The sequence below is a fragment of the Echiichthys vipera genome (assembly GCF_963691815.1).
Source record: "Echiichthys vipera genome assembly, chromosome: 7".
Classification (NCBI taxonomy): Eukaryota; Metazoa; Chordata; class Actinopteri; order Perciformes; family Trachinidae; genus Echiichthys; species Echiichthys vipera.
Genome location: NC_139832.1, coordinates 21,095,460 through 21,111,475, shown reverse-complemented (window position 1 = coordinate 21,111,475; position 16,016 = coordinate 21,095,460). Strand labels below are relative to the sequence as shown.

The following is a 16,016-nucleotide window of genomic DNA, read 5'->3' as shown; positions in this document are numbered from 1 at the left end:
ACCCTGCTTGGTGCCTCATTGCAGAAATTACAATTTAATTTTGTTCAATAAAAAGTCTGCTCTCCGAGACCAGCGTTCATTTTGGCTCCTCAAAGTCAGCATGGTTCATCTCATTTTAAGATTATATAATGTGACCATTTAGATCTTGTTTGCCACCGTATAAACCAGAGCTCACACAGGCTGATTTTCCTCTCTTTCGTATTCTCAAGACGTTTCACACAAAACTCTGGCAATCTAATACCATCTCCTCTGCTGGGGAGTGTTTGTTTTCCTCAGATAAATCTCAGGGAAGCACATCAAAGCCAGCATGTGAGTGTGTATGTGTGTGTGTGCGTGTGTGTGCTCGTAGCAGGATGATCAGCAGATTACACACTTACTACACAGTCTGTTGAAAGCTATGGACTGCAGTCTGCCTTTTGAGCTGTGATGACAGATGTTGAAATAACTGTAAGTGAGGTTTTCCTGCTGTCCTGCACAATAACACTGATTTTAAAGCGTGTTGAATGGAATTTTTGGGGGATTTTTTTTGACAGCGTAGGAGTTATTTTCAGTCCAGAGAATGACATCTGTAAATAAGCCGGACTGATATTGAGCTCGTCGTAATGGTGCACCGTCTGTGTAGCAACGTAGGAAGTACATGAGTCATGGTTGCTTATTGAAAATAAACTTAATTCAATCCCAAGGACTTTCTCGGGGTCTGCTGTGCAGCTGAAGGGACTAATGGGCATATCCACCGAGTCTCTCTAAGAGCTCTGTTGTAATTGAGCCCAGCAGTGAACATTGGTAACTATTCGTCTTCTGAATAATGGATAAACTCAACAGCTTTTTCACTGGGAGCCATTCTCTCGCATGCATGGGTCCTGTCTTCATGATGACAGCTGGGCCTCTCGCCTCCACGGGGCCACCTTGGATGAGAATGGCAGGGACACAGAGAGAGAGAGACCAACACACTCATAGCATATAACTAATGACTGTATGTCGTAGTAAGTTACATATTTTAGGCACCTGCCATGAATCAAACTACAGTGCATTCATGTGAAGTGATGGTGTAAGTGTAGATTTCTGTATCTTTTCTCTGTCTACTGAAGGCAGCAGGCTATTTCACTCCTTTTGATCAGCGAGTGATGATCCCAAAGACAGGGTGATGTTTTTCCAAAGTCTTACGTTCACAGAATCCCCCATTTCCTTTTCCACGCTGTCATTAGTCATGTTCAAACCTGCCGTATGTTTTTGCTCGATGGGATGGATGACACTAACTACATCCACATTGTGTGCCCAAGCATGTGTGTCAGCACTGTAATCCATCAGTGTAACACATGAAAGAGATGAACTCCACCTTGCTTTTCAGGTATTTATTTTTCCTTTTTGAAGGCCGAATGAGTCATAGGTCAAACTGCTGGGGGGGGCTTTAATCTACTGTCCGTGTGTATAACAGTTGAACAAGGAATCCACCTTGTTCTTTCATCAGCACTGAGGTCAGACTAACTTAATGACTAAGACATGGGGTCACTACCTTTAGAGTGGGGGTCCTCCTGACCATTAAGAATAATTAGGAGGACTTCCAGCTGTGTCTCACTCAGGGCATCGTTGACCTTTGGTGCACACACAATTGAGCTGCTGGGGTTACAGCACTTCTATCCCCCTCCAGCGTGTCTCTGTTGACCGAAGAGAAGCATTTTGCTGAATTTTTCCTCAGAGGTGGTTGTTAGTGTTTTTTACATCAGCATGGCCTCTTTTCTTCTGCAGCTTTTCCACATCAGTGGTTCATACTCACATGCTTCACAAGCCCTAGACTCTTCCTCTTCCTCCTCTTTTTATTATTTTTATCTTTGTCGTCCCACTTCTCCTTGTTCTGCAACGACTCATTGACTTTTGTCTGACCCCTGGTTTTAATACGTTTTTTTATGTCTTTCCACCATGTCATAGATCACACATCCAATTACAAAAAAATGAAACATTTGTAACTGTCACAATTAGGCCCTTTAATTTTTCAATTGGGCCTTTCTATGTACAGTAGATCAGACTTGGCTGTAGACTTTTTTGTTTTTTTGAGAAGATTCTCACTTTTTTCACAAAATATGACTTTCTTGAAAAAGGTAAAACTTTATTCTCATAACACTATTATAATTTATAAAATGACTTTATTCTTATAATATCATTTTCTCTATAAATATTAGGACTTTATTCTTGACATCACAGTTGTACCCAACAGTGGGCCTAATACTCTATTGTACCATCGCGTCTGTGTACTGCAAGTTCTTTATTTATAGTCTGCACAGACATTTTTGTACCTGCTTTTTGTCTCTTAAACTTACATGCAGCTGTTACAAGCTCATTTGCCCTCGAATTTGTTTGACATCTCATGTTCATCATATACTGGACACAGTCGTGGCCTGCAACACTTGCACTGACCAAACATCTTTTACAGTAAGTGGTGGAGTACGCTCGGCAAAATCCTGACATTTATAAGTTCCGGCAGAAGCACTCCTGTTGACAGGAAAGAGGCGGTTATGGAAATGAATTTTAAAAGCCTGCAACTGAATGTACCATCTCAGACAGACAGTTTTCACCTCTGGCCCCTCTGAGAGCATGCAAATTGATTGCTTTAGCTAGGAGTCATGTTCATGGGCTAGTGAATTTTTTTTTTGTCTTGTCAAAAAACACCTACATTTTTCAGTGTGTCATGGGATAGCGAGAAAGGTTTTTAGGGAGCTTGACGACAAGCCGCTAGATATGCTGTGATGGTAACATTGTAAGTGTGAAGAGAAGACGTCTAGCTGTTAAATGGGCTGCTTTTTGCAATCCTTCAACCCTTTTTCTTCTACCCCCTCATCCCTTGTGTCTCCAGATCAAAAAAACATCAGAGGCCACCCTGACCACCATCCAGGACATGGTGACCATTGAAGACTATGACGTGTCTGAGTGTTTCCACCACAGCCGTTCCACGGAGTCGGTTAAGTCCACTGTGTCCGAGACATACCTCAGCAAACCTAGCATTGCCAAGAGGAGGGCCAACCAGCAGGAGACAGAGCAGTTCTACTTCATGGTAAGTGGAAATGCAGCACAAGAGAAGAGGATGCTGGTGGATACGAATGAATAAATAAAAAGGGAAAAGATTTCAGAGATGTCTTTTTATTTCTGTATGAAAATAGAAATATGTCTCTTTTTGATCCCCTGGTTAGCTTTCTATACTTAACTGTTTTAAAAGAAGTGTGAATATGTTTTTTCTTCACTGATTATACACTCTGTTTAATATCTGCTACAAAATCCTGTTAAATGAATCTGAGAAATTTAACCCAAAACTTTTATCTTAAACTTTAAAAACTCTGATCAGCTGGCAGAGGGGCAGCACTCAAAACATTTCCATTTTGTAAGGCTAACTGCTGTCGTCTTCCAGTGTGAAGATGGACATGCTCGGATAGAGGCTTTAAAAAGACTCTCACTGTGTCCTTTGCCCTTGGCTTTCTTATCGTAGATTGCTGTCTTAAGAGCGGGTGTTCTGGCTGGCACTTAGGGCTGCCGTGTAATTACTCTCAATTCTCCACAGAAATTCCGGGAGTTTCTGGAGGGCAGTAATCTCATTTCCAAACTGCAAGCCAAACATGACTTGCTGAAGAGGACACTTGGAGAAGGTACAGTCACAATCCATTTACTTTTATACTCTTATAGCTCACACTGTCCCTCTCAATGTTAAATCCACTTTGTGCATTGGCTTCATCAAAATGAGTGCTTATATTAGCCTTCATCAGTGTCCAAACAGCCAACACAACTAATGATTAGTTATGGAATTTTGCCTTTTTTATGGCAAATTTCCCATCTATTGCCTGCTTTTCCCCACTACTCAAAGCTCTTAGATGATAATCTGGGTTTTAGTCAGGGAAGTCAGAGCTGAGGGAGGATTGTGAACTTGTGTTATCCGTCTTAGTGATTGATTTGCTCCAAACTCAAGGCACTGCCGTGTATTAGAGGGGTGGCAGTCATCACACTGGTCTTTCCTTGGTCTACATTAGTGGGACCACCTCAAGGCTTCAGCTAATCCTAAGTCAACCCAGAGAGTGTCAGTCCGTCATTGTTCTAACCAGCAGTCCCGGTGGTCTCAGTCAGACTGTCTGCTCTATGAGGAATGGAGCTGTGTGCTAACGAGCATGAGAAAAACCTCCTGCTTCTCTCGTGCCTTAATCATATTTTTGTCAATGAGCTAGAGTACAGTATGAGTCACTCAGACACACAGACAGGTCAGATCCTGTTCACTGGAACAGATGGCCACACAAACGAAACTACTCCTGTTCTCCAAAACCATTTGGACGCTATTTTGTGCTTAATCATACTCTGCCTGTCCACACTTGTAGTACTGTGTATTTCTAGAATGATTAGTGTGTCTACGTCAGCTGTAAACTTTGTGTCTGGGGGATGTTTGTTTGTAACGTAATTGTAATATAGCGTAAGTGTTGCCTGTTTAAGTCTCTGTGCAAGCTATGAGCTGGCGTGTGTAGGTGTGCGTATGGGTTTTGTTTGTGCTGCTCAAGAGGCCAGTGGTTGCGGACAGATGGCAGGCTTCAAATGCTTCAACAGCCGTATGCAATATGCACCTCAGGGAACTCACAGACAGGTCCTGGCATGTCCACACATCTAACTTCCCCTCACATCTCTTCTCTCTTCACCCGCAGGCCACAGAGCTGACTACATGACCACAAGGTAAAGTACACACACGCACTTCAGGATCGGTGCACATTCAAGACACACATCAAGCGCACTTTTCTTTCAACAGCAACAGAAACATTCATGACATGTTGCAGCTCATAAATGCGAGGATAGTTCGCCTCAGGATATTCTCGTTTAGTCCTCTGTGACCATGAAGGCAGAGGAGTCTGTAGTTAGGCTCAGGAGAGAATCCTGGAGAGCACTTAGCAGATGTGCCGGCCTCCATGGTTTTTAAGCCCAACGCGGTATCATGTGACAAGGTGACTGTACTTCCCATTCTCTACTGTGCAGAGGGTCAGGCCTGTAAAACTGAGAATGTTTAGAAAGGGGGAAAAGAGGTAGGAGGAGAAACAAATCACATGCAATTTAAAACTTTCAGTTTCAAAATCCAACAAAAGAGGTTTGTTAATAAGGAGCAGATGAGTCAGTCGAAGCCTTAGTTCAGCATCCTTTGACAGTTTAACCAATGGCACATGAGTAATAAGTGTGGCCCCCCATCCGCATGACAAATGACCTTCTTCACGGCCATTGGCAGGTGCATGGCCTGTTATTTACATTAGTTTGATTGAAGACCCGCCCTCCTCTGCTTCTGATGACTAGTTCTTGTTGTCACAGAATGTGCAGCGGGTGGGGAAAAAAGTAAAACTGCCGGAGCGATGGCAGGCTTAATGTTGATATTGTACACTGATTAACAAGTCACATGTAATTAAGTAGCTTAGATACATTTTTACCATTTTTTTGGTCACTCAATTTAGTGAAGTTGCATGTTCACTGACATTTAACTTTACAAAAATTGTATAAACGTATTTTCAGCTCTTCATGAGCATGAGAAAATTGCTTTTACTTTGACTCTGTTGTTTAGTTTTTTTAATTTGAATCAAAACAATGTACATTAATATTATCTTGCCTTTTTATAAAATCACTGGGGGGAGGTCACATCAGGTTATCTGTTCTGAAAAGAAACCCAAAAAAAACAAAAATCTCCTACTTCCAGCTTGCTTTTCTCTCTTTTATTTTTTGTAAAGGGAATATATGTTGGTTTTGGACTGTTGGTCAGACAAATCATGGCACTCAAAGCCGCCCTGAGCTCTGTTATGGCGGTTTTACATTATTTTCAGCAGTTTAAGAAAAAATATTGGCGGATTAATCGATGATGGGAATCATTTTCAGTGTCAGCCCTGCTCTTGAGGAGAGATTAACACTAAACAACTAAAATATCAGTAAAATAAGTGCTAATGACAAAGTTGTATTCAGATTGCAAAGATTTCATCTTTTGTACTGGTTTGTGTTAGTAGAGTAAGTCTGACACTGTGATTGAGCAGAAGAAAGGACCAGAGTCCCAGACTCTTAACTTCTTTCAGGTCACAAGAAGCCACACTGCATTAAATCATACACACCGAGACACACACACACACACACACACACACACACACACAGACTAAGAGAGGCAGTCCCCTGCAGGGCCTGTCATGCGGAGGATGCTGACACATACGATGCTCCCAGCGGGTCTGATATTTCACTGGCCTTCGATATCTTGTGGAGAAAGACAAGACAGGATTATAATGAAAAAGTTGATTCAAAGGTTTCCGCGGTGTCTGGAAATGCCCCCATTCACCCACCTTCCATCAACTTGAGTTGAAGGGTTTTAAGGATTAGCCTCAACTTCAGTTCAAGTTTTTGAAGGACTTAAAGGTTATTGGAGAATATATACTTCACTCTGAAAGGAAAACTACATGGTTTACTTATTCTAATGCATTTTTTGTATTCTAGACATCCCAATGGGCCACTCAAAAACCACACCGGCACCCGGCGGGCTAGACCCCGCTCTGTTTTTAATGTTAGGTTGTTTAATGGCAATTTGGAGTCATTTATCAAGGTACTGATTACCAGTCTGCTCGCTTGACATCGCTCCTCCTCCTATCTATTTCCTGTCTTGCTCTGGCTTTCTGGCCATAATGGTGGGTTCCCCCCCAAAACATTTTAGCTTTGATTTATCTTTTACCAACAAAAACAAACAACAACATAATTTTTGGATTCTGGAAACCTTCCTCATGAGTCAGTGAGCCCCGGCGGTCTGCATCTGTGATGTAATGGTGGCTCTTGTGGATTTGGAGGGCTGCAGGAGGAGAGGAACGGCAGTGGGAGGGATAAATATTCTCAGTCGGCTCCCCTGACTCGCTGCTGACCTGGCATCACTGAGCTGCTCTGCCAGATATAGTCTCTCCTCCTCCTCCAGAGCGAGTGTAGAGGCCAGTGAAAACAGGGAGCAGATGCCAGACTGATATGGTGTGCTGCCTCCCTCCTTTGGCCTCTTCACTGCCTCTCACTGGTGGCCGTGTCGGGTCCTGCCTGGTCCTGTCCACTTCCCATTGTTTCTTCGGGTTTGATGCCAGCACAGAGTGGAATGAGGGTGCACTCTTAGTTAAAGCTTTGGTGGGCAGCTGCTGTGGTCCTAATCTGGGTCTTGCTTCTCTCTCTCTTTCTGTTTCTCTGCGACACGTCTCTGTAGCCGCGGACGACGGAACTCACACACTCGACATCAGGTAGACACTTTGAAGCATCTTGGGGGGGGCCCATGTCACTTGCCTACGCTTATTTCTTTTACCTGTCCTGCCCTAACATTTTCACCTCAAACTGTGTTTGTCTATGTCTTGTTTGTGTTCCCTGACTTCTGTGAGTAGACCGAGACAGACTGAATTGAAGGTTTTCTCCTTAAACAGAGATATTGCAGCAAATTGTATCTTTAGTTTCAATTGTGTCTCCCGGCATGAAGCACTTCCAACTTCAGAATTGGTAGTGAATTTACGTGATATAAAGCTGTCATCCCCAGTTTCACATATCCAAAGAAAGAGCATTACATAATCCTGCTGATCCAGACCTGTGCCTCAACCCTCATGGCTCCACTCCAACAATTGATAGTCGATTTTGGCATGGTGGCTGTGTTTGGACCGTGCGTGTACCCCTGAGGGCTGTAAACAGATCCACTGTATCATTAAAAGCATGTACTGAGTCCCTGTCCAGCACTGAGTAGCTGGCACAGAGGCAGAACAAGAAGCTGTGCAGTCCAAGTCTAAAGTGCATGAGAGGAATGTGTTTTCTCTGAAGGAGACAGTGCTCATCTCGCCACTCCTGCCCCAAGCTCCATACTGAGTGTGTGGCTCTTTATTTAAGCTCCTTAATTTGAACACAGGGTGCACTTGATAGCTAGCATAAGAAAACACACACTATTAGGCAACACCGGAGGCAAATCAAGACGTGTTAAGTTGTACATGCTGGTTGTCGGAAGTCAGTAATTTTTGTATATTTTCTGATATTTCATGATCAGTAAGTTATAATTGGGAGACTGGGCATGAACAGATAGCTGGTAAAGTCAACTCAGTCTGTCTCAAAAAGGTAACCCTCACATTGTATCTAAACCTTCAAACTTCACTTACACTGGGTGTGCATGTTTATATACTTTTAACATCACGTCAAACTGTTTCTTTTAGAGCCCGATCGATACGTCAGCAGACCAGTATCATGTTGGTCCTGATTTATATTTCCATAAATACATGTCTATCTATTTGTAGTTCTTTAAAATAATTTAAATATCAATTAACATTTACTATTATCTCATATTTACTTGTAAAAAAGTATTGTAGAATTTTTTCCTGTTAACTTTGATATATCTTTATCACTGAATGTATATTATGTATTTATGTTTTATTAGATTTTTTTTATTATTCTCTGCTATTGATAATTGAAAATGCCAGTATCTGTCGGGCTCTAGCTTTTATTTGTAAACAAAAAAAAAAAGGCAAATTATTCATGATGTAACATTTGGGTATTGTTTACTTTGCCTTCAAAGGACTCTGGACAAGCTATCCCCCGTGTGGTTGAAAGCTGTATTCGCTACATAAATTTGTATGGTGAGTTGGTTGTTGTTGTACTGTGTATAGACATTTAGTCCCTTCAGTTAAGCAATCATAATTTGATGGCTATATTTATCTTTGCTGAATTATTCTTTTAAACTACAGCCTGCTTCCCTTAAAAGTCTATCCTAATTTAAAAGTGACACTTTCAGTGATACCCAGACATTAATTGTTTGGGGTGTGTACGTAGTTTTTCATGTTGAGGTTTCAGTGTGTTCAGTCATGGGAAAATGCAGATTCCATCCTGTTTACAGAGGTGCAGCCTTTTTACACCCAGCTTCCAAAACAAACAGTCAGACGGCGATCTTGGCGTGGCACAAGTGCTGACTTACAATATTGCTTTTAAACCAGATTGAAAAAGCCACTAAAATCTTAAGCATTTAAGATGTAACAGTAGTGGGATTTGATGGTTTGCAGGCTCATTCGCTGCGTCTTATGGAGCAGCCAATGGATGACGTACAAATCAAAAAGAGACCAACAGCAGACTAATCATGCCTCCTCCTGACCCTTGACTTCTCCCCTTATTAAGTCCTAATCCCAGCAGGAAGACACTTTAGTAAAGCTTGATTGCAGCCTCCCTGACTCATTATTTATCTTTAGTTAGAAAAGTGAAGGGGCTTAACGGACAGGATGTGCCATTTAGGTCCAACTATAGTAGGCCTTATTTGCTGAGTGAGAGGGTTTCTTTCTGTGAGTGGACTTATGAGCATGTTGAGTGTCTGTCCTTTTATCCTTTGTCTTGGTCTTTCTCTACGCAGGCCTCCAACATCAAGGGATATTTCGTGTGTCTGGGTCCCAGCTGGAAGTGAATGACATCAAGAACTCGTTCGAAAGAGGTACATTATGTCTGTTAAACTTCTTTAGCAACGTGTCTATTAATGATCTGTGCTTTTGTCTCATTGTTTTCAGATCCAAATTAGGAATTAATCATGATACATTATATTAACCATATTAAGACAGTGTTTTTTTTTAGTTATTAGGTATAGTTCACATAAAATCATGTAGATTTCTAATGACTAAGGCCTTCCGGCTGACCTGCTCAATTGTCTGTGTCTTAGGAAACGACCCCCTGACAGACGATGAGAACAATCATGACATCAACTCGGTGGCGGGCGTTCTCAAACTTTACTTCCGTGGTCTGGAGAACCCTCTTTTCCCCAAAGAGAGGTTCAATGATCTGCTGTCCTGCATCAGTAAGAACATGTTTGCTTAGTATCAGTAGTTGAGTGCATCTCTTTGTTGTTGATCTGGCAGCTCCATATTTTAATATTAGAAAAAATTGTCTTAATCTCACTTGCCAAGAATTTTGATCCTTCTGTCTTTTTACGCACCTGTCAAAATAAATTACAGTTTACGGTACATATGAAAATACATTTCCCAAATAAATAGAAATAGAAATTTTGAAAAGCAATTATAAAATTATAGCAAAAAAAAAGTTGCACTTTTAATAATCAACCTAAAACACAGGCTAAAACTTTAGTTTCTCACAACCTCCTGTCCACAAGCTGTAGACCTACAACCTATAGAACTACATTATGCTATGTGGTTGAAGCACTGTCTCTATATTACTTTCCAGTTGTCTGTAGTATCTGAAGTAATGGTCTTATTTGTTTTCATCATTCACACAGTGTGTATTCTTCATCAAATATAGTCCTCAGGTGAAACAGTATAATTAACCGTCTGTAGTGTTTTGTCTGCAGAATGGCTCTGACATCTCCTTGTCTTTGACTCTGTTGATACTGCTCTGTGGTATTTGGTCGGGAAGTGAGAAGGATATTATCTGTCTTAAGTGGCACAGAGCTGGCCACGCTTACAGGATCGTTGTGGAATGTTAAATGTCCACAGCACTGAGCGGCACCTGAATCTAGAGCTGAATCTATACTGAAGTCCTCATAAGAATAGTCACATTGTCATTTTGCAGTGACTCAATTTGAAGACCTGTCAGCTCTTTGTGTGGCTTTTTCTGATCTTTTGAGAAATTATATGGGGGGCTTTAGACTTGGAGAACAATTGAACATGCAGAGTCACATGGGCACAACGTCTGCTGTAATGCCTCGTGCAGTTTTGTGTGTGCCATTTTTGTGTTTTTGTGTTCACGCAGGCTTGTGTGTATTCACAAGTGTGTGAAGTGCGTCCGTGTGTGTTTCCTGGGTGTACTTTTACACATTTGTGCAGGATGAGTGATGGGGGGATTCCCTGTTTACATTCCCTAGCTCAACATGCCAGTGATTGCAGTGTGGGCTGAACGCCCAGCAGGCCCCACATTAAAAACCCTCTGCTTAGTCCATATGGGGCAGCTCAGACCAGCTACAAGATCACTTTTCCGTTCAACTGCTCTCAGTTGACTGCATGTTTTCACCACAGTGGCGTACTGCAGCAACGGATAACTTTGCAGCAGTAATGTTTTGCGCAGGTGTTCTCACATGTGCCCTTGTAGGTGGTATATAACCATACATTAGAAATCTTTAAATAGGATCTTCTAAAGTGTTCAGGAGCCTAGCAGAATCCTAGTTATGTATTCATGAAAAATGAAATACATCACAAGTATCCCAGAAGCCCAAATCCCAGATGGCACAAAGTGGCTAGAGGGTGACAGGGCTATTTTTAGCAGCCAGCAGAGCCCCAGCTCAGCCAAATAAAATAGGCTGCTTCAAGTGGCACAGCGGAACAAATGAGGTAGTAATGAAAGACATAAAGGTTGGCAGTCTTGCATGTTGATAAAGTAGAATGATTTAAAAGTCTTTGTTATGATAATGTTCCTGCAATAAACATGTTTGAGAAATAGTTACTCATGTGTTACTCATTTCTGCGAGGCAGAAAGAAGAGTGAAAGAATGGAGAACTGGACAAAATGGTTTTAGGGAAATGCTGTTTTTATTTAGAACAGGAAAATCAACTTGTTGCCCTTGTTATTAAGTGCTGACAAAGAGTACTGACTTCCTTCTCCTTTTCCTCTTCGGTATCAGCAGAGGAACACAGGCCAAGGTTAACACAACCACCACAGAGTTGATACATTGGCTGTGGCCTCTACAACACACACTTTTTACACATCACTGCATTAGTAAAACTTTGCTGGTCCTCAAGGGACTTACATTAACTTCTGATGAGTAATTAGCTCAGCTTCAATTTGCTTTTGTATTTCTATGCTGGTGCGTGGTGTTCTGATACTCAATAAGTGGACATCATCAGTAAGACGAGGTGGTGCATTTGATGTATCAAGAAGGTTGTGTTTTTGGCTCGGTTTGTTTTTTTGTTCGTTTGCTTGTCAGCAGGATTAGGTAAAAACTAATCACCTAATTTTCATCAAAGTTGAAAAGATGTAGCATGGGCCAAGAAAGAACCCATTACGTTTTGGAGTAGATCTGAATCACCTGGCAGATACAAAAATAATTTTTCACTTTCCTTAGCATTGCAAGATGGGGATTTTGTGCTGCATTCATGCGGTGTCTACAGAGCCCAGGAGGTACTATGAGCGAGAAAAAATGTGTCACATGTCACCTTCAGGGCTCCGTAGGTGAAAAAATGAGTTCCTTGACAGGGAAAATTTACACTGCATTAACATTGTGAGATAGGACATGCCTCGGCGGAGGTCTGCGCCCTCTAAGTGCCCTTGTAGTTTAACAAAACATATATTCTTGTATTACAGCATTTTATTGTATTAACATCATACATTCTCTGTCATTGTCTTGCTGCTCTAGGAATAGAGAGCCTGTATGAGAGAGCGCTGTACATCCGTAAGATCCTCCTGACCATTCCCAGATCAGTCCTCATCGTCATGCGCTACCTCTTCGCCTTCCTCAACCAGTAAGTTTATAAAAACTAGCTAGTGATTCCATCTTGTATATCACTTCATAAGGATTGCCCCCGCTTTATGAAATGTCCACTTGATCTCCAAGTCTGTCCCCATCTCTCCTTTCCTAACTTTTTCCACCTACCCTCCTCTCTCCAGCCTGTCTCAGTACAGTGACGAGAACATGATGGACCCGTACAACCTGGCCATATGCTTCGGCCCAACACTCATGCCCACACCGGACACCCAGGACCAGGTCTCCTGCCAGGCCCATGTCAACGAGATCATCAAGACCATCATCATCCACTATGAGACCATCTTTCCTGATGCCAAAGAGCTTGATGGGCCCATCTATGAGAAGTGTATGGCTGGAGGAGACTATTGGTGAGAAATTATGCATTTAGCTGCTATTAATATTAATTTATTAAATCCAAGGTTAAGTTATTCTTTAGCCCCACTGCCACCGGTGTCTGAGGGTCTAGATGGAAAGCATTCTGATGAGATCACCTCATGCAGCTGCACAGTTTTCCTAACAGACGCCAGTGGTTTTCTTATTCCATTTAAAACAATTTTTTTTACCATGAATGGAACAGAGGCAAGCAGCCAAACCTCCTTCATTAGGGACTCACTCGACATGCAGGTATGCATGCACTCTCAACGCTGCAGCTGTGTCAGTAGTATGTCAGTGGAGTTGATTTGAGTAATAACACTCACTAATTATGTCTGTGTGGTTAAGGAACATGACAAGGTAGAACATGTTTCAGTGCTGACTTTAGTTGGTGAACTCATTTCAAACTCTCTCACTTTAATAACGTGTTCACAGCAGGAGATAAAAATAAAGGTCACCTGTCAGGATGGTTAGGTGAACTGCAGCGCGTACCAGAGTGTTAACAGATCAAACTGTCCCTTTGCATCTATCGCTATGTCTTCTTTCTATGCCTCCACGTCACCACAGGCTGACAGGGATTTATCCCTGGCTAGAGCTAATCACCCCTCTCAGCCAGTCCTAGGCAACACATAATATGAAGCCCTAGGGAGATTTGTTTTTTTGGCTTCCTCCCTTTCTTGCACAAGAGGAGGTGGCTGGTGACATGCTAACATGGGAGGAGAGACTCAATTCATGGCATGGGTAATCTATGTGTGTGGCATTACCACCAGCTCTCCCAGCATGATGCCAGAAAAAGACCATTTAGAAAGAGGCCCAACCACAGTTAGAGGATCTAAGCCTCTCTCAGTATAATGACCGGTATGTGAACTTCCTCTTGGTCTTATTAATTGTAAGAAAAACCTCCCTTCCTCCCTGTCATCTTCACTGGAATTACATTTGACTGTTAGGTTCACACAACTTTCATTTCCTTCTTGTCTGTTTTGAAACTGTCCCTTGAGCCGTAAACCTACCATGTTGTGCCCAACAGTGAGAGCCCCTACAGTGAGCATGGAGCCCTGGAGGAAGTAGAAAATGAGGGAGGGGCAGAGACGCACACCAGTGAGGACGGTGAGTAACTATACAAACATTCATGTATACATGTTGTACATTATGACACACATAGTTGTGTAATGGTTTAAAGGTAAGTGTAAATAAAGCTGTATGGTTAGGCTACTTTTGGGGATAAAATTCAGACTAAAGACCAGTTAAAGATTAGGGGGTAAGGGTAAGGCGAGTAGTGGTTAGGGTTAGGGTAAGTCTCCAGGACGTGAATGTAACTCAATGTCATGTCCCCAAAAGTGACCTGTCAAGATAACAATTTGTCATATTCTGTTTAGTTTTAATTGCGTGTCCCTCAGTTGGTGACATGCAGTCACATATTATGCGGCTAAATAAGATGCATCTCTCTCTCTCTCTCTCTTTCTCTCTCTCTCTCTCTCTCTCTCTCTCTCTCTCTCTCTCTCTCGCTCCAACTTTGAACGATGTGTTTACAAAAACTAACTTATAACTATAACTACCGCGCCACATACACTTACAACTTTTCCTTGTGTCCATCATTCTGAGAGGGTTGAATCCAGTTCTCTGTATCGCTGCCACTAATCCTGCCTTTCAGCCTGTAAAATGCAGTAACCTTGAAGGACCAGGGAAATGGGCTCACACTGATGGACAGCCATTCATATTCTAATGATTTTAAATCTCCCTTGGTGTAATTCCACATTCCCCTTTTACAAATTCCAGTGATCTACACCGGGTAGATCCTTTTGGGAGAGAAATCTTGTTTTCTAAGAGTCACTGTTTTTCTTTACAATGTATTTTTTTTCAGTAATTTGTAAAATAATAGCAATACTATGGAGTTTGTGTCAAAAGTGTCTCAAAAGGTTTGAATGGCTTTCTGAATATTATATGGTCTGTTTTTTTCTGTTTAACTACACTTCCATGTGTCTAAGAGAAATATGAAGAAACAAAAAAACACCAGGCTCATGTAGTCACAGGAGGATACAATAGACTTCTCTCAGACATGGTGGGATACTGTGCATTTGTGTGATCGTACATGTGGTCCTTTGTTTGAGTGAAATGAATACCAGTCAGTCTGGTCCAAATCAAATAGTGAGCGAGTTAGTTGAAACCAAAGTATCAGCTGGGGTCAGACATTGCTGTTAACATCCAGGGAAAAGCAGAAAAAGACAATAAAACTTCCAGCTCATTAAAAAGTCATAAATATCTGACAGACAGCTGACCAGATGTAGGTGGTGTGAGCCAAAAAGAGTCAACCTATAGTTGAGCCGAGCTTCATATTTTACCATCCCTAAAACTGTTTCCATGGTGACAACTTCCCCAATCCTGTCTCCTTTTCACACCCAAGAGGATTTTTAGGACCTCCATGTCACCATTCGTCATCAGTTTCCATAGAGAGAGTATGGAAATCTGGTAGATCTCTTATTATATCATCTGTTAATCACTCTGCTTCCAAATTAAACTCATAATCTGGGTGTCCTTTATAAATAAGAAAGGACATCTGATTAGAAAAGGACATTTCTCTCTGTAAGGATTCCCATTGTAAAATGCAGATGGCAGCTATCAACTCAGAGTAATTATTGGAAAATTATGTTTTCCAGAAATCCCATGCTGCCATGGTTTTGTTCCAAAAGATTCTCTGAGCGCACTGGGAGGATGTCCTCACTGACTCAAGTTCCTCCCTGCAGAGTCTTGAAATGTGGTCAAGTTATTGTCGTCAGTTATTTTTAAATCCATATTACCTCATTTGGATTTCAGCCACCAAAGCAAACCTCTTTTCCTGTTTGGTTACCAGCACTTGATTCTGCAAACTGAAATAGTTATGTTGACTCTCTTCTCAAGGCTCAAAATGTGTTTGTCCTCTTTGCCCTCAAGGTAAGTGAACACAAGACAAACAGAGGGAGGAGTAAAAGTCAGTCCACTTGTTGATCTAAGTAGCTGTTTGAAGTAGCACATTGGCTTAAATTATCTGGACAGGCCAGATTTATACACAGCACACACAGAAAGTAAAGCTACGTGATTGTTGCTTTAATCAGATGGCGTAGAGGACAATCTGGATGACCTCACTTTGTGCCTCTCATGTGATCTTGTCACAGAGGTAAGCATCTGATTTACCAAAAAATAAACAGAAAGTCATTAATTTGCCATGAAGGTTTGTACAGACATTCATGGTC

General features: G+C 41.7%; 1 protein-coding gene across 6 annotated transcripts in view; it reads left to right on the top strand.

Moving 5' to 3' along the window:
• Positions 1 to 16,016, top strand: part of srgap1a (SLIT-ROBO Rho GTPase activating protein 1a) — an 84,224-nt gene that overhangs the window by 56,228 nt on the left and 11,980 nt on the right. For 4 of the 6 annotated variants that reach the window (XM_083917450.1, XM_083917449.1, XM_083917453.1 and 1 more), the window contains exons 9-18: positions 2,849 to 3,046; positions 3,548 to 3,632; positions 4,668 to 4,695; positions 6,472 to 6,577; positions 8,549 to 8,609; positions 9,371 to 9,448; positions 9,671 to 9,805; positions 12,310 to 12,415; positions 12,561 to 12,785; positions 13,817 to 13,896. In XM_083917450.1, coding sequence (XP_083773576.1) covers positions 2,849 to 3,046; positions 3,548 to 3,632; positions 4,668 to 4,695; positions 6,472 to 6,577; positions 8,549 to 8,609; positions 9,371 to 9,448; positions 9,671 to 9,805; positions 12,310 to 12,415; positions 12,561 to 12,785; positions 13,817 to 13,896 — 1,102 coding nt within the window. Of the gene's footprint in view, positions 1 to 2,848; positions 3,047 to 3,547; positions 3,633 to 4,667; positions 4,696 to 6,471; positions 6,578 to 7,210; positions 7,245 to 8,548; positions 8,610 to 9,370; positions 9,449 to 9,670; positions 9,806 to 12,309; positions 12,416 to 12,560; positions 12,786 to 13,816; positions 13,897 to 16,016 lie in introns of all 6 variants that reach the window. The other 2 variants (XM_083917452.1, XM_083917451.1) reach the window with 1 other exon arrangement.